The sequence below is a fragment of the Lycorma delicatula genome, chromosome 7 (genome assembly GCF_047948215.1).
Source record: "Lycorma delicatula isolate Av1 chromosome 7, ASM4794821v1, whole genome shotgun sequence".
Classification (NCBI taxonomy): domain Eukaryota; kingdom Metazoa; phylum Arthropoda; class Insecta; order Hemiptera; family Fulgoridae; genus Lycorma; species Lycorma delicatula.
In genome coordinates this window covers 114,235,459-114,262,562 of record NC_134461.1, presented here as the reverse complement: position 1 = coordinate 114,262,562, position 27,104 = coordinate 114,235,459, and the positions used below count along the sequence as shown (strand labels likewise).

At 29.0% G+C, this 27,104-nt stretch overlaps 1 protein-coding gene across 1 annotated transcript; it reads right to left on the bottom strand.

Moving 5' to 3' along the window:
• On the bottom strand, positions 1–27,104 carry LOC142327737 (26S proteasome non-ATPase regulatory subunit 5). The gene is made up of 8 exons (XM_075371028.1): positions 26,898–27,104; positions 25,849–25,993; positions 21,952–22,194; positions 14,449–14,698; positions 9,948–10,136; positions 7,831–7,940; positions 6,778–6,967; positions 1–322 (listed from the first exon to the last, which is right to left on the bottom strand). Exons 1-8 carry the CDS (start codon positions 27,077–27,079, stop codon positions 114–116), a joined length of 1,518 nt encoding a protein of 505 aa, XP_075227143.1. The 5' UTR covers positions 27,080–27,104; the 3' UTR covers positions 1–113.

Sequence of the window (27,104 nt, the reverse complement as noted above, 5' to 3'; positions counted from 1 at the left end):
TATATATAATTAATAATTTATTGAGTAAAAATAAATTAAATATAAAACAGATTGATGTTTTTAATATCATTAAAAAGGAGAAGGCAGTGAAGAATTAATATCTTTATATTAATTTAAGAGGCACCTTCAATTGCAACTTCTGTTTGGGCAAAAACAAAACAAGGTCCTTCTTTAACAAATTCTTGTAGCCTGTGATGTACTGTTTCTCCAAATACTGAAGCTGCTGTGTGAGATCCACCTAGTATTTCAACTATTTTGAATTTTTCTGTTTTGCACTGAAGGTTTGGTTCAACATCTCGGTCCATCAAGAATTCTAAAAGCCCTGCAACACAAGAGATAAATGAAAACAACATTGTGTTGTTAAATTTCTTAAAAAGTCCCATTGTGCTTTAAAATGTGTTATATTCAAATAAAAGGCAATATAAATCATCAGCATAGTAAAATAATATAAAAGAAGCTGAAAACACAGTTGTAGGACTTTCCCACAAAAGCAGCTTTTTTCTGATGCACAGCTTACACACACATACACACAACTTAATTTAAAATATTTAACATTTTATTTAAATATAATATTTTTTGTTTACTGAATTCAATGAATCTAACTAAATTCATTGAATCAGATGTGCTTAAACTGAAGCACGCACACATATCGTATTTCATTCACGCGAGTGTGGCAGCATTAGCAACCCCTTTAAATACTTTTTTACACTTGAAATATTATTAATTTATTTAATTTTCCCACTCACCTGTGATATCAAAACATAACAGATGATGATTACAGCTGCTGTAGTACGTCAGTGCTACACTAACACTCCTTGTGGTGGGAGGGGGATTATTGACGTAGTATACCAATTTAGCTACTAGTTTATTAAAAGCATTTTTTGGAGTGGAGGTGTGATTCTACAAAAAGATTTTTTTGCAAATATAGTTATTTTTTAATTGTTAATAAATGTGCCTAAGAAAAATAAGACCGTAATTAGGTGAAATCTTGAGAAACTGAGTGTGACCTTGCTCTACAGCAAGGTCATGAACCTTTGAAGTTGAAAATTTAATAGCATCAATGTCCCATATACAGAAGTAATCTAACCAAGTTTGGTCAAAATCGGTTCTGTAGTTCTGGAGATATAAAATGACAAAGGGTGACATCGAACATATACATGTACATACAAACATCCGATAAATTTCCATCCATTTTGTGTCAAAATATCAAGATCCGTTGAAAACCGCATATGCCCAACTATAGCACTGCAATAGCACTAGTCAGGAAAGGCTAAAATTTAAATTCAATCATCATAAGATCAATATTTAACAATACTATTTAATTTAATTAATATTATTTAACACTACCTTTAACAATAGTTTTGTTAAACAAATTTTTTAATAACCATATTAATAATGCTGAGGCCTGCAGAAAAAATGGGGGAAAAAAATCAGCTAGAAACTGGAAGGGTGGTAAGTGAATAAGTTTTACAAAGTTATGATAAGATACTTTTCCAATTAATATTAAGTTTTTAAAACTGTTTAAAATAACATTACTGATTGATTGTAGAATAATTAAAAAGTTACTTCAATCATAAAATATTTAATGATGAAACTGTTACAGCAGTAATGCAGGTACATTACAGCTGAGGGCTATTACAGGTATATTACAGTTTGAGAGCTATGGTGACCATAGTTCTCAAAAAGATGATGATGCTGAAGGCATTGGTGACAAAGAATAGATCAGAGGCTATAGTATCTTGATTAGAAAAGCACGACACGTATACACCTTGGTTACCAACATGTCATTCTGAAGAACAAGAGAGAGGACTGCCCAAAAACGAGCCTCAAATTTTGTTAAAATTACAATGAAGGTTTTTTCATAATTACATAAATCACAAATAGTCAATCTAAATTAATTCCTTTAAAATTAATTAATTAATTAATTCCTTTTTACTAAGTTAAATAAATACAAATTCTTTAAAATTCAATAATCTTTTATAAATTTTGTTTAGTTTAAGAAACCTTTTATATGAAATATTCATAGCAGATTATTGACATTTTTAACTCTGCAACATAAATGCATAATCTTACATACAATAGATACAGATTAAAACATCTATGAAAATGTTTGGCTATGTGACAATGCATATAAAATAGCATGAGTGCTAAATGGGTGGTCAGCAGACGGTTTTTTCTAAACAATCAATACTACCACTAATGGGAAATTTGGTTACTGTTATGATCCTAAAATTCCCTTGGTATAGTTATTTATTCAAGCAATATACAATTTTTTTTGTTTGTATCTTTCTTTTTTGATTTAAAAAAAAAAAACAGCTGTTTAAAACAAAATAAACTTCCATATTATTTTTTTAATAATTAAATTATTCTACAAATCAGAAAAACAATTAAAAAAAAAAAATTGGATCAAATTATCAATATAGTTTTAAATATTTAAAATGTAAATTACAGCATTATCTAATAAACATTCATTTTCAATATTTTTAACATGGTTACAATATGGTTCCCATTTAGAAGCGTCCATTGTTGCCAATTTATTTTTTATATTGGCATTATTGATGCATTCCAACATATTATCAAATTATCAACATTATGACAGTGAGCATGCTGTTTAACCTTTTAACATATTTTTTCAATATGGTTTAACTGCGGATGATGCAGAGGCAATCTAACTACTGAATGTCTATGTGCTTCAATTTTATCAATTTTGTATGCAAGCATTTTCAGTTTTGTATTTTAATTAGGTCATACAAATCAAATTTCAACATTGAGAAAGAAAATGAAATATTGTGATTACTCAACCCACCACACTTGCATTTCAGCTTTTTTCAAATTAGAATTTGGAAAGAGGTTTTATACTATGTTTTGAGGTATTATCAAATATGACTACTGAATTACCTGGTAGGTTCACAAAGAAATTTTCTTCGAACCATCTTTTGAAATTTGAGAATTTTATTATCATCACAGTAATTCCTGAATTTATGGCCAAATTTAAAAATAAGTAAAGAGTGTGAAACAATTCAATTTTCACCATCAATATTACAATATAATCTGAAGGTTTCATTTTGAAATTGGTACTTGTTGTCAATAAAGTTCTGACCAACCTTTATTTGTAGTATAGTTAGTATGCTAATAAACTTCAGCATAAAATATATTCTGACCATTAAGTTTGTATTGGATCAATCCATTTGGAGTGACCCAAGGTGGTTGCTTGACAAATTAAAAAAAAATGAAACTTACTCTCACTTGTTTCCTACATGTTTCAGGACCTTAAAACTTTTTTTTTTAAAAGTTTTTATCTAAGCAGTTTACCTGTGGTGGCCATTTTTGTTATGGTGCCCACACCTATTTTTGTGACTAAGGATTTATGGAAAAAATCGTAACTAAAAACCTATTGGTCCAGGAAGGATGGAACAAAAAGCAATTTATTCATATTTTCTTAAAGTAAAAGATTGGTCCAGTGGTATATTTTCCTATCTCTCTTCTTTCTATAAGAAAATTACCAATAAAGATGAATGTTTTTCACGTAATGAGAAACAGTTAAATTTCACTTTTGGTAATTTTTTTCTAGAGGCAGGGATGGCATACACAATTTGGATTATTTTTTTACCATAAATAATGTTAATGGTGATATACTTATCTCTAAATTTTTATGAATTTTCGAAAACTAATTTTTTTATAAAATTCAAATAACTCTGATAGGGCTAGTAATAAAAATCTCAAATTTGAACAACTTGCAGTGCTTTTGTACATGTTTATGGGAAATAAAAGTTGTTAAATAAATCACGAAAAGCTGTTAAAAGCAATACCATCTTGACTCACTATAAGTGCTCCAAGGGGGTTTTTTGTCTTCTGTATTTTAAGTGATCACTTGAAGCACAATACAGCAAAATTTTATTGCTTTCACGAACATTTAACAGACCATGTCAAGGAAGTAGATGAAAACTTTAAAAAACCCATCTACTTTATTGATGATGCTTCAAGTCAGTATAAAAATAAGAAGTATTTTACTAATTTGTGCAGTCACAAAAAATACCTTGAAGTTGAATAGCACTTCTTTGGATCATTCCATGAGAAAACACCTGTGATGGTGTGGGAGGAACAACAAAATGAGAGGTGGCAAAGGGAAGCCTGCAAGCAAAGGCCATTAAACAGTTAGATACTAAATGCTAATAAAATGTATTCATTTTGTAATCACAAGCTAAAAAATATCAAGTATTTTTTTGTTTATATCAGAAGAGATAGCTAAGATTTCAGAAACTCTAAAAAAACATTTTGACAGCTATGAAAGAGTTGTTGGTACTAGAAGCTACCACAAGTTATGTTCCTGTGTCAGAAGGCATTGCAAGATGTTACTTTACTTCAGACTCCAAGGACTATGAAGACCATCCGTGTCAAGTATTGTACCAGTTTCACTTAAGGAAAAAGACTCTATTGCTTGTGTGTATGATGATCAGTGGTGGATTGTAGAAGTGGTAGATATTAGCCACGAAAATGATGATGTGCAGGTTCATAAGTCTCAACAAGACAAAGTGTGGGTACCAATCTGCAAAGTCCTGAGAAAGTTGATATCACTTGAATAATACAGTGACAGGTCTCACACAATTTCAAGACAATTATCATAAGAGATAGCACAGCTGTTGGTTAACCACACTAAATAATAAATTTTCACTGCTACAAAAACAGGCTATTTCATTAAAGAATAATTAGTTTTGCTACAATTATTTTTTCTTCGAGAGTGTTTACAAAAATAACCCAATATAAAAATAAAAATGAATTTTTAAAAAAGATGAAGGCACTCATTGAAATCTCAGTTTGGGTAAGCTTTACAAGCATTTTTGAATCAAAATTATATTAGGTTATTGGTATTTGTTAGGTTATCATTAAATTATGACCTTTCATTAATAATTTAAAATTAACTATTTTAAAAATATTGAAAACATCAACTGAAACAACATAGGGGCTAAATATAAAAAATTTAAAATGCATAGAAGACAAGAAACCTCCTTGGTGCACTTATTTAGTGAGTCAAAATGCTATCGCTTTTAACAGATTTTTCATGATTTTTGGAGGCTATATCTTTTTTATTAGTACAACAAATAAGAAACTTTTTCATTTCCCATAAATATTGCAAGTTGTGCAAATTTGAGATTTTTATCACCAATCCCATCAGAGTTATTTGAAGCCAAAATTTGAATTTACAAAAAAAATTAGTTTTCATAAATCTATAAAAAATTAGGGGTAAGTATACTACCATTAATATTATTTATGGCAAAACTACTAACATATACCTACATATAAAAAATAATTCAAACTGTGTATGCAATCACTGCCTCTTGAAAAAAAAATGACCAAAAGTGAAATTTAACTGTTTTTCATGTTCAACTTTATTAGTAATTTGCTCATAGGAAGAAGAGAGTAAGATAAATAAACCAGTGAACCAATTTTTTACCTTGCTTTTTGGTACATTCTTCCAGGACTACAGGTTTTTAGTTATGATTTTTTCCATAAACCCTTACAATCACAAAAATAGGTGTGCGCACTGTAACAAAAATGGCCACCATAGATAAACTGCGTAAATAAAAAATTAAAAAAGAAGACTATTAAGGTCCTGAAACATGTAGGAAACAACCACGTATGTTTCAACTTTTTTTGAATTGGTCAAGCCTTGGGACACTTCAAATGGATTGACCCGTACTGCATTATACAATGTAAATAATTAATTTTACTAACTTGAATATCATGTCTCTTAAACAAGTCTTCCTCCATTTGAAGTCCAAGTCCTTTACAAGAGTGTGAAAAGATGACTTACTTCCTTTGAATTTACGACTAAAACTACCTTTCTATAAACATTTGATAAAGTCGGTCATACGTTCTCTCTGATATGTATCTACCTCATTTATCATCAAATTTCATCTTGATCAAATTTATATACTATTGATTAAGTATACTTTTTTTCTATTAATATTTTGAATTTTGAATTGCCAATTGTTTGAGATTCACTTAAAATCTTTCAAACAGAGGGTTCACTAATACCAGTTGCTCACATTGTTTTTTTAACATAAACTGATACTGCTATTTCTTCATTTAACAAAGAAATTGTAAACTCTCTCTTGTAAACATTAATTCATAATTGTAAAAATTGTAAACGCCCTTGTTTGTATAAAAATTATCTGCCTAATCTGCTTTTAAACTGTAACATTTTTATATTAAATCACTTATGAATTAAGCTTACAAATTACAAAACATAAGTTATGAAACTATCCAGTGATAAACTCACTTGGCACCTGCACTTGAAAGCTGTTTCAATTGTATTACAGCTGTATATTTTAAACAATTGAATAAGAAAAAATAAAACAGGAAATTTTACATATAAAAAGGGAAATTTTTTACATGTAAAATTCCCTACATTGAAAGCGCTACCATCATACTATCTTGTACTTACTGCATGTGTGTGAAGCATGTTTTTGTTAATAAAACTAATGTTTTTTTTAATCCAAATGCTTTGTTCTTGTAAAAATCCATCCTTCTTTTATGAGAATTCTGTTTATGCACAGTTAAGCTAAAGAATTATCTCTATAATGAGTTACATATTAAGTGGTATATTTGTTAAGTGTTAACCTTTGGAAAGTACTGTTTAAATCAATACTACAGGCAAGATCAATCCTCCAGTTAATTCATATTATAGACATTCTACTGCATCATCATAATTCACTAGCCACTACCAACTGTATGGAAGATTACATTATTACTGGTAAATAAATAAAAATAAATCACCTGGACAATTATTTATTAGGTGTTGTCCCCATTCCTGGCGAGCAATATTTTGAAGTACAAGAAATCCTGCTAGTTTCATTTCTGTGAATGGTTGTCTACAAATATTCAACATGTTTACAATAGGATCTTCTGATAAATGAAAAAACCAATCTTTAGTAAGATCTAGCAATTCACTATTTTGATCAGTTTCCTAAAAAGAAAAAAATGATATATATCTTTTGATAAGAAATAAATGAATTATTAATAAATTAACAAAACATTTGCTGAAACTACGTAAAAGTTATCAACATAGAAACATTAAATAATAGAATTTCCAATTCTAGTAAGTTTACATAGGACTATCTAAGCTATTCTATTGTCAACTATTTTTTTTTAATATTTATTTTTTTTTATGTATCGGTCCTTCAAAATCTTGGTTACAGCTTAGCTCTATGAATTTTGCTGGCACCAAGCTAATAGAAGGAGCATATTCTGGCATAGAAGGAGCTTGTATTAACACAAGATTAGCAATAGAAGTTTTTTAACCGCAATGTGTCTTTTCAACTTGGACTAGATTTAACTTCAATTTTACCTTGTATCAAAATATTTTTGACAAATGTGAACTAAGAAAATATTTTTAAGATTCTCATGTGCCACATTATACATTTTTCAAGTTATTACAATTCACCATTATTCACACCTAAGGACTGTAAAAAATTGCAAAAAATAAAATTATAAAGAACCAGACTAAAAAAATAATTAAATAAAACACAAAAACAAAACATTTAAAGTTAATTTAATTGTAAAAAAAGCATAAAATAGGACAGAAAATATTTCAGCAAGCAGTAAATCTACAAAACTAAGTAGCTTATAGGAATCTGTTGCAGCACTAACTCATATATACTTTATATCTATCTTTCCTTTCTACAATTGCAATTTAAACAGCAGTTACAAATCTTTAGGATCTAATTATAAATAAGAAATCTGACGTTAATAATATAAACATGCTACACTAGTTCAAAGTATAATTAATCTCAAAGTATAATTAAAAGTTAAAGTTAATTATCTAATTACCTCTAAATGTATTATGTTAGCAACAGTGTTTAAAGCCCGTACACGACTTTCAGTTGGTGCACATTTTATGCACTGAGATAACATATCCATTACATGATTCATTGCATCAGCTGTAACAAGATAAAATTAACACATTAAAATATTCAAAGAAAACAGTAAAATATTATTCTAGATGCAAAGGAAAATATATTTTCAGATTCTTATTAAATTCAAGTATTTGAATATTAAAAGAAAAGAAAAAATATACAAATGAAATATAAATCACCAAAACACAGTAAATAAATAAGTTAAACTTATCATATTAATTCCAAGAGTTGATTTTCGCAAGTTATGCATCTCAGTTGTTATTCAATTTTATAATTACATTAAAACATATTTATTTATGATTTGGTTATTTGTCCAATTTTTTTTTGAGAATTTTGAAATTTATTATGAATGAATATGAAAATTCTGCTGCCCAGTACTTGAATCAATTTACTATGATATATTTATTTATTTTATTGAAATTAATTTTTTTAAGATTCATATTATTCCTCTGTACTTAACACTGTCTGATGGTTTATCAAACTGAAATTTTTTAATTTGTGTTAATATCAGAAAGCGTCGGAATAAGATGTTAAGGAAAATGTGCTTAATTGGCTTTGACATCAAGACAAAGATTTTTTTGCAGCAGGCATACATAAGCTGATTCACAGATGGGACAACTGTATTAATGTTTTGGTAGATAATATTGAAAAGTGAGAAAAAAGACCACATTGATTAAATAAATCATTTTAACTCCAGAGTATTTTCTGTCCTTTATTATTGAATAACCCTCGTGTGTATAAATAAAGGTTGTGAAGTCTTTTGAACAGCAGCTGATAGTCTCCAGTTAAAATTATTTATAGTATCTTAATATGGAATTAAATAACTCATTGTTTTTAATTAAAACATCTTCAAAAACAATTTGTTGGTTAACCATTTCATACTTTTGTTTAGATTTATAAATGTACTCATTTTTTTATTGTTACAAATTACTAAAATTTTTAAATTATTATTATAATCAGTAATACTATGCATAAATTGCAACCAATGGTCGACCATATTGGCCATACCTCTCTTTGTTCTGTAAGAATTGTTATGTTACATAAATCTTTTTTGAAAAGATTTGTTAGTTTTACAAAAATAAATTAATAACATTTATTACAACATTTAATCTTATATATTCCCCTTAAATCTTCTCCATAATTTTTATTATTATTCCATAAATATTTTATAATATGGTTATTTGGTTTTCATGCTTTTTTATCATTTATTTATATCATAAACATTAGTCATTTTTCTATTATTTTATTTGTATAATTTTATTTTAAGAAAAAAAAACTATTAATAAACTCTTTGTTATTTTCTTATTGCAATTTTGTAAAAATATCATTGTACTTTATTCTCTGCATACCTTTTCTATAATTTCACAATCGAATCCATTAAATAATGTTATTTGTTTAATTACATCTATTTCTTTCTTGAGTTTGTTTCTTTGTTCTTTGTATAATGTAAGCTCTAAAAATCCAGTTTTTATATGTACAAATATTTTGTGATCATGGGTGATTAGAATTTACATGTATTACAATACAAATACATTATTACTAATACAGAAAAGCCACATTCATTGTGGGTTTAGTAAACTCAGGTTTCTGTAGCATTTTAGTGTAATGTTTTTCTGTTTCTGTGTTTGGTGGTTAAGTTGTTTTTTGAACAATTTAAAGCTTCACGTAATAAATTTATATATAATTTATAAAGAAAGTTAATTTACAACTCAATTTAATAAATATTAAAAAATGAATTGTTTGAAAAAAAACAATCAAAGTTTTAGAAAGATTGTTAGGGGGTTCTAGTAATATACTGTAAATTGAACAAAATACATTTTTCAGCAGCACCAATGTAGTGTACACCCTATACAAATACATAATATTTCAGTTATTTTAATAAGTAATACTATAAATTAATCAACACACTAAATCAGATAAAAGCAATAATATTAACAAAGAAATAATATTATATTTGGAAAATAGTTGCATCATTAATGATAAAATAATAAAAAAGATGTAATTCACAGTAATTTCAAATAAAAATTATACCATGTTTTTGAAGACACAGTTTTCCATCTGAAGTAGTTGCAACATATCCAACAGTTTCCATAGCAACACCAGATAAATTTCTATCAGAAGATTCTAGTGCTTCAAATACAGATCCAATAACCTGAGGATATTTATTAAATATTTCTTTGGGTCTTAATTGAGCAACATTACCAAAAAATTTAATTAAACCTATAATTAAAAAAAAGAAAACAATATAATTTCATAAATTTATTACAAGAGAAATGGGGAAAAAACTATTAGATTCATGGGCTGCTACACTTTAAAATGATAAAAGTTAAATATATATTTCATTTATGTAACTTTAACATATTGAGTGTATAAAATTAACATTATACGAATAAAAACCACTTTTTCAAATCTTTTTCCCAGTTATTTATTGTCTTGTCAGTATATAACTAACCTCTCACAGGAACCCAAGTTTGAAAGGAGTATTCAGATTCATTATTATATTATAGGGATCTAGGAGTGTATATTTTTTCTTTTTAATATATCAGTTACTAGACTGTTTTGATGTTATTGTGCATTCCTTTAATGTACTTCTAGTAGCATATTAACTAATATGGATGTCTTAATACATGACCCATCAACCAACTTTGCATGCACACGTGTATATATACTTTTATTTTTTTATTTAATAAAACAAATATGTATTTGTGAAAATAATTTTGAAAGGCCAATAAATCAAATATGTCTAATGCTAATCCACTAGAGAATAAAATACAGTCAATTTAGGTTCAATCCAGTGAGAAAGTCTCACTCTTTTAATCTGTATATTTTTCATTAAAATATTAATGCCAACACGTAAGATTTCGTTCATTCTTTATTTTAGAATAATAAATTCTCCAAAATTTATGGTTGATTTTAGCAACAATATGATTCTTCCATTAAGAAATAGATCGTAGACTTCGCAACTAGTGAGACAGTTGTAGCAGTGTAGCAGTCATTACTCATAGCTAGAGAAAAGCAAGGATCAACAAGCTACAGAAAAAACTGCCAACAGTAATCTTAAACACAAAATAAAGCTTCACAAAAACTTTTATTCACTCTTGCTAATCACTGTTCATAGATAGATGGCTGCTTACTTATCGCAATATTAGTCTTGCAAGAGTTAAAAAAAATATGTATATATATATATATATGCATGGACCGGAATTATCACAAGGAGATTTATAATGTAAAAGTCTTGAGAGGAACAGATACTGGATCGGACCATTACTTAATTAAAGTTAAAATAAAATTCACCCCGCATAAAAAGAAAAAATCCCAACCTAAAAACAAAAGAGCTTATGATCCACATAAATTAATAAACAATGCCATCTTTGAAGAAACAACAAAAAAAATCAAATTAACTAATAATTTAAAAGAACTGACATCCCAACTGAAAGAAATAGCTGAAGAACTAGCCCCTATAAACCCAAGAAAAAAACACCAATGGTGGAATGAAGAATGTGACAAAGCAGTCAAAGACCGACACCGGGCTTGGATCAACCACCAAACCCAGAAAACTGAAGAATCTAACCATGAATTCACCAAACAAAGGAAAATAACTCAGAAAATTATAAGAGGAACCAAACGACAAGCCCAAAAAAACTTGATTCAGCAAATAGAAGAAAGTTCCAAGAAAACTAATTTCCGAGACTATTATAAAATTTTTGGTCAGGCTCTTCAAAGATATGAACCACCCACCCTTATGCTGAGAGGAAAAAAAGGAAATATGGCCCACACCAATAAAGAAAATGCTGAAATTTTGGCAGAAACCTTCAATAGACTCCTCAACTGTGACGACCACCCAGAGCTTTTTGAGATTCACACTGAAACTCCAGTTAAAACTTCACCAGTAAATATCAACCCGCCAACAATTCAAGAAGTTCTCGCAGCCTTAAATGAAATAAAAAACTACAAAGCAAGCGGAGAAGACCAGCTTTTCGCAGAACTATGGAAACACTCATCAGTTTATTCAGTCAAAACTTCCCTACATCTATGCCTCGTGAAAATATGGAACGAAGAAAAACTTCCAGAACACTAGACCACAGCCCTCATCCATCCATTACATAAAAAAGGGGATAAAACTAATCCGGAAAACTACAGAGGCATATCTCTCCTGGATTGCACATACAAAATCCTGTCGAGAATCATATACAACCAATGCAAAGACCAACTTGAACTGGAACTTGGGGAATACCAAGGGGGATTTAGGCCATGGAGAGGTTGCCCGGAGCAAATAATATCCCTAAAACTTATGATGGACTTATATAAAAGACGGAAAAAACAATTAATAATCACCTTCGTCGACTTTAAAAGGGCCTATGATTGTATACACCGACCATCCATGCTGAATATTCTGAGAAACCTGGGCCTTCACCCTAAACTCGTAAACATGATAAAATTAACTTTAACCAATACCCAGTCCAGAGTGAAATTCAGAGGTGAACTCTCTCAACCCTTCTACATAAAAACTGGATTGAGGGAAGGAGACGGCCTCTCACCACTCCTTTTTAACTGCGCCCTTGAATTTGTCATGAGAAAATGGTATGAAATAAATCCCAAAAATATAAAAATGGGTACTAAGAAAAACTCCATCACACTAAATTGCCTAGGATTTGCAGATGACCTCGCTCTTTTAGCAAATAATATTCAAGAAGCCAAAACACAAATCATGGGCCTTCAAAACCTAGCACAAAAGATAGGGCTTCATATCTCTTTCGAAAAAACTGAACTAATGGCCATAGATCCTCTGGTAATAGAGCACATTACGGTAAACAATCAGAAAATTAAAATAGTAAAACAATTTAAATATCTAGGGGAAATAATAACTTATAATTTAAATGAAAAAGTGACATGGCAAAACAGGACAAATAAAATGATTAAATCCCAAAAATTAACTTGGTCAACATATAACAAAAAATGCCTTTCTGCTAAAACAAAACTTAAACATTATAAAACTGTAGTACAGCCAGAAGTCACCTACGGAAGCGAGACCCTTTTCAAAATCATTCAGAAAAACCGAATTGAAAAAATTTTGAAAATAGAGAGGAGAATTGTCAGAACGTGTATCAATAAAAAACACCAAAAAGAAGGCCAATGGTGGCCAAATGACCAATGTGCCAAATGAGGTGGTGTATCGAGAAATAGAGCCTGTTACTGATACTATGCGGAAAAAAAGAATCTCTTTCTTCGGTCATCTCATAAGGACACCGGAAACAAGACTATCAAGAAATATCATTGAAAAGCTCTGGTTCCAAAAGCTAGAAGTAGGATGGATCAAAGAAATTAGAGAAGATATGAAAGAATTGGGAATTTCCCTGACTGACCTACAGAATAAAACTGGAAAAATTACAAAGCTAAAAGATAAAAGCATTAGATTTAAACAAAAGACAGACAAACGACAAAATACAACGAAGAGGGTGTTTACGGATGAAGAAAAGAAAGCAAGATCTGAACGGATGAAGAAATACTGGGCAGCTCGAAAGAGTAAAATAACATGCTTTTCTCAGAAAAGATCCAACTAAAATTGACTTAAGTGGTCCCATATTGGCCGTAAAAGCATAATAATAATAATATATATATGTATGTATATATATTTTTACCACATATATGCCTAATTTAATATCGGCAGATGACACTTCTCCTTAGTCTTCCCACTTACAAGACCTGGCTCCTTGCAATGTTTTCTTTTTTCCAAAATTATAATCAATGATGAAAGGACGCTGTTTTGAGAATATTGAAGACATTAAAGCAAATTTGCCATTTCAAATGAACTATCCAGGACTGCTTTGCAAAGTGCAAACACTGCTGGGAAAAGTGTGTGAATAGAGGAAGGGAATACTTTAAAGGGGACAAGAAACAATAATCAATCAAATTAATCATAAAGATTTAAAAAAATAAAATTTGTTATTTTCTGAACAGATCTTCTACATATAGTTGTGTGTATGTCACACACACACATACCCATTTATTATTTGATTGTTTGCTTTTTACAGTATTACAACATATAAAGTAGTCTGTAGCCAACTTGGTTTCAATTTATTAAACTAGAATTGTTATCAAAATAACTACAGTCCTACTAATATGCAATGAATATAGATAAAAATTTCATTTTTTATTTAAGAAATTAATAATTTTACACTGCCAAATGAAGTAAGCACATTTTAAATAAAAATGATATACACTTCAGTAAAATATGTGTTCAGAAAGTCTGCAAATTAAAAAAAAAAAGTGTTAAAAGGTAATGCAAGAATGAATTACAGGTGTAGGAGTACAGTCAAAGGCTGACAGATTTATATGCAATTTAGTAGTACATTGTTAAATACAGCTGCATACTCACTATCAAATAATTTATTACTGGCCATTTAGTTTGTTGTAATATGAAATAACAATATTCCACGTGTTTCCTTTTTTTAATGTTAAATAATAGAAAAAAAAATTCATATGTTTTAGAAATTCTAGTTTTTATGGAAGGAAAACAAAAGTAGTAAGATACCTGGTAATAATATTGATGATAAATTATTATCTTTAGAAGTTAGTTGTTCAGCCAGTAACCCAGTAACATTATTATTTTCAAGATATTCTAATCCATGATATGTAAGAGCTAATTTTGTTAACAATTCTAATGCAGTCAACACAGCAAGAATATCTCCTTTTTTAACTTCATCAGTAAGTTCTGTTAACAAACCACTTTTGTGACTAGCTTGAAGACCTGGCACAGATGCAGAACTTATTTCAACAACTATCTAAATATATAAAACAAAACAAATCTGAATTATATTACATATATAAAACAATGTTTTAAAAGTAATCATGGAATTCTTTGATTAGAGTGTATATTACTTATGTTAAAAGTAAACTAAATTATCTAACTGATGTATGCTAAAAATATATATTTAATAATTCTTTAATTTTAATGGCCAGCCCTGGATTAATTCATTAGTTACAGGAGAAAAAATATAATGCCCAGTTATACCTGATATTTCACTTCAATTATTTATTTATATTTAGCACTTTGTACATTTCTCCTACAGGGTAGGTAACAACCCTGGACAAACTCAAATTTAAACCTGCCATATCATTAAGTTTCAATAAATGGTTACCAAATGGTATCAGAATCAAATCAATGCAATGGCTGAAGAAATTCTTATAGTGCTTATCCAGGAATTAAAGAATTAACGATAAGGAAGGCGATTGGAAAAAATGAATATAACAGAATGACTATCAAAACAGATTGTGGGATATACTAACTAAACAACTTGTCCAAGCCAACATTGCTAAAGGCATTAAAAATATAAAGCTGCTTCAAAAACAGAATAATTTTCTGTACACTAGAACACACATGATTTTAAATCAAAATGGTAAAAATAATTAAAAATGAAAAACTTAACCGATGCAACTTACTAAGAAATGACTATATACAGTTAAACTACACCTAAATTCTTTAAGTGACCAACATAAACTGGTTATTTAAGTGTCTGGTTGATGTTTAAGTTCTAGATTACTACTTCCTGACACATCCAGATAATGCATATACATCATGTTATAGGAATTGCAGATTAACATCTTATCTAGAATGCAAATGCAGTTACTTAAATGTAAAGTAGTGATATTTAATGAAGAGAATGATCTATACCTAATTCAATTAGCTTGTAGAGTTAAGTAAACAAACTGTGCATATGAATGTTGAGACGGCCAATTCACAAGTATAAATCCAATAAATAAAAAAATCCATTTAAAAGAAACTACGCAACTTTAATATTCAGCAAGATGTGCTATTATATTTTACAAAGATTATACATACACTTCAAATTTAAATAATAAATGATAAAAAAAAAAATAATTCTTACTTTGTTCAACACATCTGATAACCTATGAGTATTTTATTCATTAAAATTGTTTGTAGTTATGTAGTTTCCTTGAGTTTTTTGAGTTATGAAACTGTAAATTGTCCACTAATAGTAAAAGTTAACTAATATTTTAGATAAAATTTCTATGATAATAAATAAATGATCAATTCAGTTCATTTATTGTCATCTGATTGCGAGGAATCCATAGTGCTGTCAATGAGAAGCTCAATTTTGTTCACTATTTTTTTTTTTGTCTTCAGTCATTTGACTGGTTTGATGCAGCTCTCCAAGATTCCCTATCTAGTGCTAGTCGTTTCATTTCAGTATACCCTCTACATCCTACATCCCTAACAATTTGTTTTACATATTCCAAACGTGGCCTGCCTACACAATTTTTCCCTTCTTCCTGTCCTTCCAATATTAAAACGACTATTCCAGGACACCTTAGTATGTGGCCTATAAGTCTGTCTCTTCTTTTAACTATATTTTTACAAAAGCTTCTTTCTTCATCTATTTGCCACAATACCTCTTCATTTGTCACTTTATCCACCCATCTGATTTTTAACATTCTCCTATAGCACCACATTTCAAAAGCTTCTAATCTTTTCTTCTCAGATACTCCGATTGTCCAAGTTTCACTTGGAGAACGAGCCTTACTGAAGGCTCGTTTAGCTTGTGCTATTAGACATTTTATATCGCACCTGCTTCGTCCATCTTTAGTAATTCTACTTCCCAAATAACAAAATTCTTCTACCTCCATAATCTTTTCTCCTCCTATTTTCACATTCAGTGGTCCATCTTTGTTATTTCTACTACATTTCATTACTTTTGTTTTGTTCTTGTTTATTTTCATGCGATAGTTCTTGCGTAGGACTTCATCTATGCCGTTCATTGTTTCTTCTAAATCCTTTTTACTCTCGGCTAGAATTACTATATCATCAGCAAATCGTAGCATCTTTATCTTTTCACCTTGTACTGTTACTCCGAATCTAAATTGTTCTTTAACATCATTAACTGCTAGTTCCATGTAAAGATTAAAAAGTAACGGAGATAGAGAACATCCTTGTCAGACTCCCTTTCTTATTACGGCTTCTTTCTTATGTTCTTCAATTGCTACTGTTGCTGTTTGGTTCCTGTACATGTTAGCAATTGTTCTTCTATCTCTGTATTTGAACCCTAATTTTTTTAAAATGCTGAACATTTTATTCCAGTCTACGTTATCGAATGCCTTTTCTAGGTCTATAAACGCAACGTATGTTGGTTTGTTTTTCTTTACTCTTCCTTCTACTATTAATCTGAGGCCTAAAATTGCTTCCCTTGTCCCTATACTTTTCCTGAATTCTAGTTAAGAATTTTGATGCATGACTAGTTAAACTAATTGTTCTGTATTCTTCACATTTATCTGCCCCTACTTTCTTTGGTATCATTACTATAACACTTTTTTTGAAGTCTGACGGAAATTCCCCTTTTTCATAAATATTACACATCGGTTTGTATAATCTATCAATCGGTTCCTCACCTGCACTGCGCAGTAATTCTACAGGTATTCCGTCTATTCCAGGAGCCTTTCTGCCATTTAAATCTTTTAATGCTCTCTTAAATTCAGATCTCAGTATTGTTTCTCCCATTTCATCCTCCTCAACTTCCTCTTCTTCCGCTATAACACCATTTTCTAATTCATTTCCTCCGTATAACTCTTCAATATATTCCACCCATCTATCGACTTTACCTTTCGTATTATATATTGGTGTACCATCTTTGTTTAACACATTATTAGATTTTAATTTATGTACCCCAAAACTTTCCTTAACTTTCGTGTATGCTCCGTCTATTTTACCAATGTTCATTTCTCTTTCCACTTCTGAACACTTTTCTTCAATCCACTCTTCTTTCGCCAGTTTGCACTTCCTGTTTATAGCATTTCTTAATTGCCGATAGTTCCTTTTACTTTCTTCATCACTAGCATTCTTATATTTTCTACGTTCATCCATCAGCTGCAATATATCGTCTGAAACCCAAGGTTTTCTTGTTCTCTTTACTCTGTAAAGTTCTCTTTACTCTGCCTAAGTTTGCTTCTGCTGATTTAAAAATTTCCTTTTTAACATTCTTCCATTCTTCTTCTACATTTACTACCTTATCTTTTTTACTCAGACCTCTTGCGATGTCCTCCTCAAAAATCTTCTTTACCTCCTCTTCCTCAAGCTTCCCTAAATTCCACCGATTCATCTGACACCTTTTCTTCAGGTTTTTAAACCCCAATCTACATTTCATTATCACCAAATTATGGTCTCTAACGATGTCTGCTCCAGGGTAAGTTTTGCAGTCAACGAGTTGATTTCTAAATCTTTGCTTAACCATGATATAATCTATCTGATACCTTGCAGTATCGCCTGGCTTTTTCCAGTGTATATTCTTCTATTATGATTTTTAAATTGGGTGTTGGCAATTACTAAATTATACTTCGTGCAAAACTCTATAAGTCGGTCCCCTCTTTCATTCCTTTTGCCCAGCCCGTATTCACCCACTATATTTCCTTCCTTGCCTTTTCCAATGCTTGCATTCCAATCTCTGACTATTATTAAATTTTCATCTCCTTTTACGTGTTTAATTGCTTCATCAATCTCTTCGTATGCACACTCTACCTCATCATCATCATGGGCGCTTGTAGGCATATAGAAAAATGGTTTTGATTTTAAAAATGAGGTATGATTTTTAAATATATATAATGATTTTATATAATGATTTTTAAAATGAGGTTTTGATTTTAACCTTATTACAATGACTCTATCGCTATGCGTCTTGAAATACTCCACTCTCCTCCCTATCTTCTTGTTCATTACGAAACCTACTCATGCCTGCCCATTATTTGACGCTGAGTTAATTACTCTAAAGTCCCCTGTCCAAAAGTTGCCTTCCTCTTCTTCATTAAAATATTTTGTTTTCTATTATGTTATCCAAATTCCAATAATTTGGTTAAACATTTTATATAATTTTTCCATTCCTGCTGGCCCATTTTATCGACGGCTTTTAAGCATAAATTTTTAACATCACATACTTTAAAAGTAGTATTTTCTAACAGTATGTAAATTTTGGTTTTCCCAAAATTAACTCAATTAGATTGAGTTCACAATGACAGGGAAGTAATCTAAGCACAATTTTACTGCTGGATCCTGCTAACTCATCAATTTTATACACATTAAAGTTACTTTTAACACGTGAAACTCTTAACAATAATTGGACCTTACGTTCATCCTTTTCAAAAATCCCTCCTTTGAACTAAGCCATATTTTGATATCATTCTTCATACAAGACATGGCTGGAATTTTTTCCTTTTTAAATGAATGATACGGTAGACTGTATTCATTAGTAGATTAATGCTCACAAATCAATCTGTACACTGAAGCAGCACATCTTCCACTTATGTTAGCAACTTTATTAATGACATCTGAAATCAACGCTGTTGGATTTTTCTGTAATTTTCTTTTGTAACCACTTAAAATGATGTATTTTTCTGCACAACTTAAGGGCTCTTTTAATCAGAGGGATATCAATAATCGTCCACTATTAATAGCTGAATCGTTATCAGACGGTGTCAAAATAATGGTATAACTCAAGTCGTACTGACACAAATCTAGGAATACACAACACTCACATTCCAATAAACTTAAAAAAATTGCAATATATTAACTTTAAATAACATTAGAGTAAATAAATAAGTAACAGAAACACAAACATTATACAGAGACACATAACATTATATAAATAACATTATATAAACATTTGATTACATGAATATTATATGGTGACTACTGTTCTACATAGATATGGCTGTGTTGTGAATTGGAACTGACACACAGGACATGACTCGGCAGAATCATGATGAACTCACACAAATGCAACTTTTGTTTATTCTTCACTCTACAAGCTAACTGAATACAGTGTAGGTAGAATGTTTATTATTAATTAACAGAACAAGAACAGAAATAAAAATCTGTAAGAGCATATGTATTAAAATTATTTTAATTAAAGCTTACCTTTATTGCTTTTCAATTACTTTACACTGCTGACAAGTATTTTAATAATGATTACTACATCAGAAGAGTATAATAAAAAAGGTAATCATTAAAAAAATAATCAATTATTATAAAATTAAATTAATTTCCAATCATTTAATAAAGCTGATTATCTACTATATTTGTATAACATAATCAGTATTACTAAATAACTGGAAGTAAAACAGAACTTTCCTTCCTTCCTATTTTAAAGTTATTGATTTTTTAAGTGATTTTAATTTTTAATATACTCAGATCTGATGAAATAGTAATTTTTATAAAAGTGCTCATGAATGGGAGTAAATGAACCAAATAGCAGAAGTTAAGTTTTTATTAAAAAGATAATAATTTTATTATTATTCTACTGCTAGAATGTTTACTATAAATTATTAATTAACACCATATGTCTTTAATAGTTTATGTGCAAACATGATTTAAGTGTGCTGCTTAAAAAAAAGGTTCAAAACTATATTTTAACATCTTTTATTTCTTAGCATCAAAAATAGACTTCACATTTACAATTATTTCTGTTCATTGTTCAGTGCTCTGCTGTTATATTGTTCTGCACAAAAAAAAAAAAACATTGAGGAACTTAATTAGGAGTTTTTGAGCTTACTAAATTCACACAAATTTGTAATTTAGGCTGACAGACCAACTGTATTTCTTATAATCTTATAAAAAGCTTATTATTACATGGAAATTAGTCATGCGTTTTGATTTCATGCTACATAAATAAAAATGACACCTTCATTAGATTAAACAAATGCATGATATCTGAACCTAAACAATTTAAATGGCATATTATCAAGGTGAAATCAAAATGCAGCCAATAAGTGGAGCTGCATAATGGTGTCATTTGTGACTGGTAGCATCACTGCAGTATGGTTGTTCATTAAAAAATAGCAGTTAGTTCATTTGAGAGTGGAGTGTTTTGTGATGTTCAAGGTAGCTTGATTAATAAGGTACAAATCATTCATTATGCTTAAAACTTGGGAAAATGGTTACAGAGACTTTTAAATGATGAAAATTTTAAGGTGATTGATTAATGGTGTAAATGCTATGAATGGTTTAACTTGATTTAAGGATGGCCTGCTAACAGATGACCTATGTTCAGAAGGACTTCAGTCATGTGATGAAACTCATGTTGGATTTGTTCACGTAGTTTTACATGACAATGCAGAATATAGCAGAAGAATGCATCATCTCAATAGGATCATTTTACTGCAATCTAAAGAGAAAATTAAAAATGTACTGAAGAACTGAAAACATTTGTTCTATGTTGCTTGTAATTTGTTGTACATGTTGCTTCTTTAATATGACTTTTCAGCTGAAAACTGTGTTTTGTCAGTCAGCTCACTTGACCTGGTTACAGCAGTTACTTCCTGTACTCTTTGAAAGGTCAACCATTTAAGACATTAAGCAGAAGTTAACAGAGAGATCTGTACGTGCAGTCTCTAAAACTGCTTGACAGGACTGTTTCCAGAAGTGGCAACATTATTAAGATTGATGCATCACCATAAGAGGGGGGATGTATTTCAAAGTTCAAATCTCATTAAGTTGCAGATATGTCCAAATAGTTTACAAAAAAATTGATGCATTATATACTGAAATCTAATTAACAGTAGCAGTGAAAGAAAAACTGCACTGGACAACTGAATATTTTCATCTATCTGCCTCTTATATAATATGGAAAGAAGTTTCAATAAATCATGAATGTATTTTAATTTATTTAAATCAGTACACTTTAAATACTTAAGAAATAATAGCTTATTTACTTTTGATAATGTTTAATAATGTAATAAATGTTTAATAATGTTTAATAATAATAATAATGTAAAAAAAATAATTTTTATAGCTAATTTTGTTGGCTCAGCTAAACCATAGAACTATCAGTAACTACTTTTGAAGATCTGCCCACAACCAAGAAAAACAAACAAAACATTTACGCAGTTCTACTTCTTAACATCATACGTTTCATCAATCTACAAGTCCTTCATATAGTAAATCTTTAAACAGATAAAATTTTTTATAGCTATGAACAAAATATAAAATAATAATATAAATCAATTTTTTATATAAACCAATAAATGTACTTACTTCATAAACTCTGAAGCGGACAACATCATCTCTTTTTTTAATGTTATTCAGTGCGTTAAGAAGTAACGGTGAATATAAAACATTTAAATTTGAAACTGTAGTTCCAAACTTTTCCAAAAATAACACACTGATCTTAGCAACAGATAAATCTTCATGCTCCACACAATTAATAACGCTGAGTAACAGTGCTTCTTCATTACTTAACATTGGTGACAGTTCACTATCACATACTGCTCTATATAACTGAAAAAAATATAAGGTTAATATAACTAAAATTTTAATTATTAATAAAAGTAATGTTTGAAATTCTTATAAACACTGTGAGTAAAGTAATGAACAAGCTGCATATCTAAAAAGAAAAACACAACTAGTTTAAAAGCAACAGACAAGTGAAAGACGTAATTCAATAAATGAGTATTTTTTGAAATGAGCTTCATGAATGTTTATTGCCCATTTATATACTAATTAATAAAAAAACAATATTAAGTGATGTTTTAATTAACACAATATCATGTTCAGGAAAGTAATACATATTTCAATTAATGATCAATTGTAATTATATTAATAGTAGGAGACTTTTCTTTTTCATTTAAAGGCCAAATAGGTGATAGTTACCACTTTCCAAAAATAAAAAAACCATTTAAGTTTAGCTACAATAAAAACAATTTGGAAACATACAAAATGGAACACAATCATTCATAAATGGTACATATAATGATTAAGCTAACACCTTGTTCAACCTCCTCATTTCATTTTTTGGTCAGTCCACTTAATTTCCTTACGCCCACTTTTTCAGCACACATTTTCTTGTACCAAACAAATGCATTATGCACAAGTGTTCTACCACTTAACTTTGACACTGATCAGTTGTGAACTTCAAGACTGATGATAGTTTAACTGCCATGCTTTATGAAACCCAATAACCAACATTTAAAACTGAAAATAGTGTCCATTCCGTACTAATGAATGCTGTTGCAAAGATGATTTAAGCTACTTGAAAAAGTTAGCATGGGAATGTTAATGTTCAATTTTGGAATTGAAGAAAATCAAAGGATTTTTTCCATTAGTATTACTGGAAAATTCATTAATAGTTTATTATTGCTTCTGTAAAAAATAAATCTTTTAATTTGATTTTAATTATATTGGAGGGAAGATTTTTTAAATTATTTAACTGGCAATGGTAGAATAACAGCATACTATGTTATTGATTTCATGATGATAATACTTCAGAATTTTTTTATTAATGTGTTGTATGAGCAGATTAGTTCTACTCTACTATTCTTCAATGTATTTAATTGAAAATTTTCTTTTCATTCATTATGTGAGTTGCTTACAACAAAAAACAACACCATTCCAAGTTCTGTTAGAACTGTCAAATAGTTATTAAAGTGCTTTAGTTTAATTAGTAATACTTTAATTCTTTATAAAGGGGCAATTTTTTTTAAAAATAGCAGAAATTCTAATATTTTTTGTGAATTTTCCAAAAATTCATTTGCATTAAATGCCTTCAATATTCTTTCTGTTCAATACTTGAACTACCTTATTTCGTTATTTTTTCCAGATCCATATATCTTTTTCTTCCTCCTTTAGTTCTCTTCAATACTATTTTTATTTCTGCTACCATAAGCATATGCTCAGTATTACTGTTTATTCTAGTCAACAATTCATGATGGTCTTTTTTACTGTTTCTGGATTTTCCTTCTGCAATTATATATAGTCAAGTTTGATAACTGCTTTTATTCCTGGAAATTTCCATAGGTAATATTTTTTATGATGTTAAATCAAGTATTTATAATTAAAATTGAACTTTTTCTTACAAAACAATGGGAAGTCTTTCTTCCCATTTATCTGTGAAATGGTACTTTTTATTATATAGGAAGTTTTAAGTGGAATTTAATTGAATTTATTTAAGTTTAGGTTAGGTTTAGATTACGTAACTAATGATTCTGTATACTGAACTTCATATGATATCAACATAACCTTGATGCTTACTTCACTTGCTACCCTCATTTAATTAACCTATTAAGCTGAGTCTAAAATTGTATACAATAACCATAAATAATATTTCTACACATAATATTAGTAAAATAATGCTTCATTTTCATGTAATAATAATTTTGTATCACCAAATGTAAAAAGTGTAATGGGAGCATATAATACAATAAAGACCCTTTTTATTAAAAATATTATTTTATACAAATATTCCATGCATTAACCTGAACAAAGACTATGATCACACTGTGTTAACATTTTTCACAGAAATGCCATATTTAGCTTGAGACATTGCTACCAATAACAGCCATGCTAGCTAACTTTTCTTGATCTTTTACGTAAATGTTTCATAAATCATGTTCAAATGAACAGATAAATTACTAAATTTATTACGCAGAAATCCTACAAATCCTAAGTACCAATTACTTGGCATAAGTATTATTTAGCCAACAGCATTTATGCTGTGCTGGACAGTAGTAATTCAATAAAACAGAATCAAGACATGAACAATATAATCCCATTCATCTACTCTCAATAGCACAGGACAGTTTGGATTATCTAAAAATGTCATGTGGCCTATCGACATCAGAAAAAACTAACGTTTATTCTGATAAAGAATAATCTATTCAGAATAAATTTTAGTTTATTCTGATGTAGATAGGGTAAAATATAAACTTATTTGAAATTGTTTTAATATATATATATATATATTAACACACTGAATACTGCATACATATTATTAGTCTCATCTATCTCAATGATATGCCATGTCTTAAATAATATACATAAAAATCGGTAATATTGCACAAAATGCAGTCTTAAAAATACTGCATTGTTCTGTATACATGTTTGAATAAATAGAATACAATTACACAACTTTAAAGAATTTCTATGTATATAAATTTTCATAATTTAATATTTTTTTAATAACAGACGTGGCTGTACATGTCAATTTTTCTAAAAATTGGATTGATTGAAATACTTCATTCCTTAATACAAGATATTAAAGAAGAGATGTTTCAATTAATATAAATACCACATTTCTAGTTTCATTATTAAAAAAAAAAGTTGGTGTTTGAAATCTGCTAACAACAGCCGGCATATCTACAGGCAGATTTAATTAAATAATGGGTAATTCTAAAAGGGCATTATGACTGTTAATAAATATATTAATTTTAACTTCACTTAGTGTAAGATAAAATTTTGAAAAATCCCCAAACTGATGATCTCTAATCCTTAGTCTTTAATTTACTGATTTACTCATCGTAAATAACTTGTGTGTGTATATATATATATATATATATATATATATAAGAATAAAATAAATTTTCTTATTTGATTTTTTTTTTAAATAAATTAATTTTAACAACTTGAAGTAAAAATAAAAATTAGGAAATAAATGATATTCTGATGTTAAACAAAAATAAATAATATATGTGTTTAAAATACTCTGATGCTGAATTGATACAGATAATTTGTATAAATGGGGATTATGCTAAGTTAAGTGTATGAATTTCAGGATCAGAAGTTACCATGAAAAAGATTTAACAATAAACCCAACATTTGTCTTTAATGTTAAAACACTCCCTTTAATTACCTTCTGCAGTTTACATCAACCATTTCTTTTAAGTCCCACCGATAACTGGCCTAGTATTTGACTAAAGAGATATAAAAGAAAAAAGGCTTCTGAATAAACAAGTTAAATTTAATTATGTTCTGGCTGAAATTAATGAAGATTTCAATAAAACTTTGTATTAATTAATTTTTTAAATTAGCATCGTAAATTAATATGATTAAGAGTTAATTTACATTATATAATTTATGACACAGCAACAATTCTTCAGAGTAATGAACATACAATAACAAATATAACCTGTAAATATGTAACTGAGATAAAGTACATACCTCTTCCAAAACAAGCACTTTAACTTCTTTATTTGGGTGCTCAAGTGCACGTAACATAGCAACTCCATATTTAGAGAGTACAAAAGAAGGATTTAGAGCTGACAGCAATGTTTTCAAAATTTCACATGATAACTGTATTTGTTGCCTGAAAGATACAAAACATGTAAACATAAAAATAAAGCTGCCAAAGTTTTTAAAATGCATAAAAAAATTACTTATTTTCTTAAGTTGTATCAAAAGGTACAGTTGTGAAATAAAAGTCAAGAAGGAGATATTGCATACATACACAAAATTAATAACAGTAACAGAGCATTATCTGTTCCTATTTCTGTAACACTAATTTATCTGGTAAAACATCAGAAACAGAAAAGTTATGAGGATACAACAATATATATCGCAACAGCAGAGAATGAAATACAGCTTTTCACAAAATCGGTACAGTAATTTGAAATTGCAAAAAAAAATTCACTAAATATCGTCAATAAACTTGTATCGTCAATTCTAGAAAAACAAAAAGCAAATGTTTCAAACTAATTGAGAAAATCTAGCAGAACTTAATACAACAGAACAAACCATTAAAATAATTTTATTGCAAGGAAAATATTAAAAAATGAAAAACACAGATTCCGGAGAAATCTTAGTCAAAACAGAACAAAAGAAAACCACGTCCAAAAGAATAAAAAATTACTAGCGAAAATAAAAAGACGCCAGATCACAAAAGAAGTAATTATTTAACGTACTCCTGAAGTGGATAATAATGATTTTTTTTTGTCTTCAGTCATTTGACAGGTTTGATGTAATAAGGATAAAACAACAAATAACATGATCGAAATACAAAATGTAAACAACAGAAAATAACGATTAATACTGCATGATTCAGCATTAATAAACGAGAGCGTAATCGTAAAATAAACATATTAGATCTTGAAATTGATACTTATTTTATGTTTACAGCTATTAAAACATCATACACTTTTATTAAGTCATTAATGAAGTGAAAATACTCTTCTCAATAACCTTACAAGAACTTAACCTCGACTAAGTCTTACCTCTCAGATGAGTTAAGGCAATCAAAAATAATACCAAGCTGTAAATTGGTTGCAACATATTTCACTTGAGAACTGTTCAAACTTGTTAACGCGATTTTTATTTGCGATAAATAATTAACTACTTCAATTTCAGAAGCAATATTTGAAAACGCTCTAGCAAAGAACTCAGCGATAGATGCCATGTTTATTACATCACTCACGCTTGCC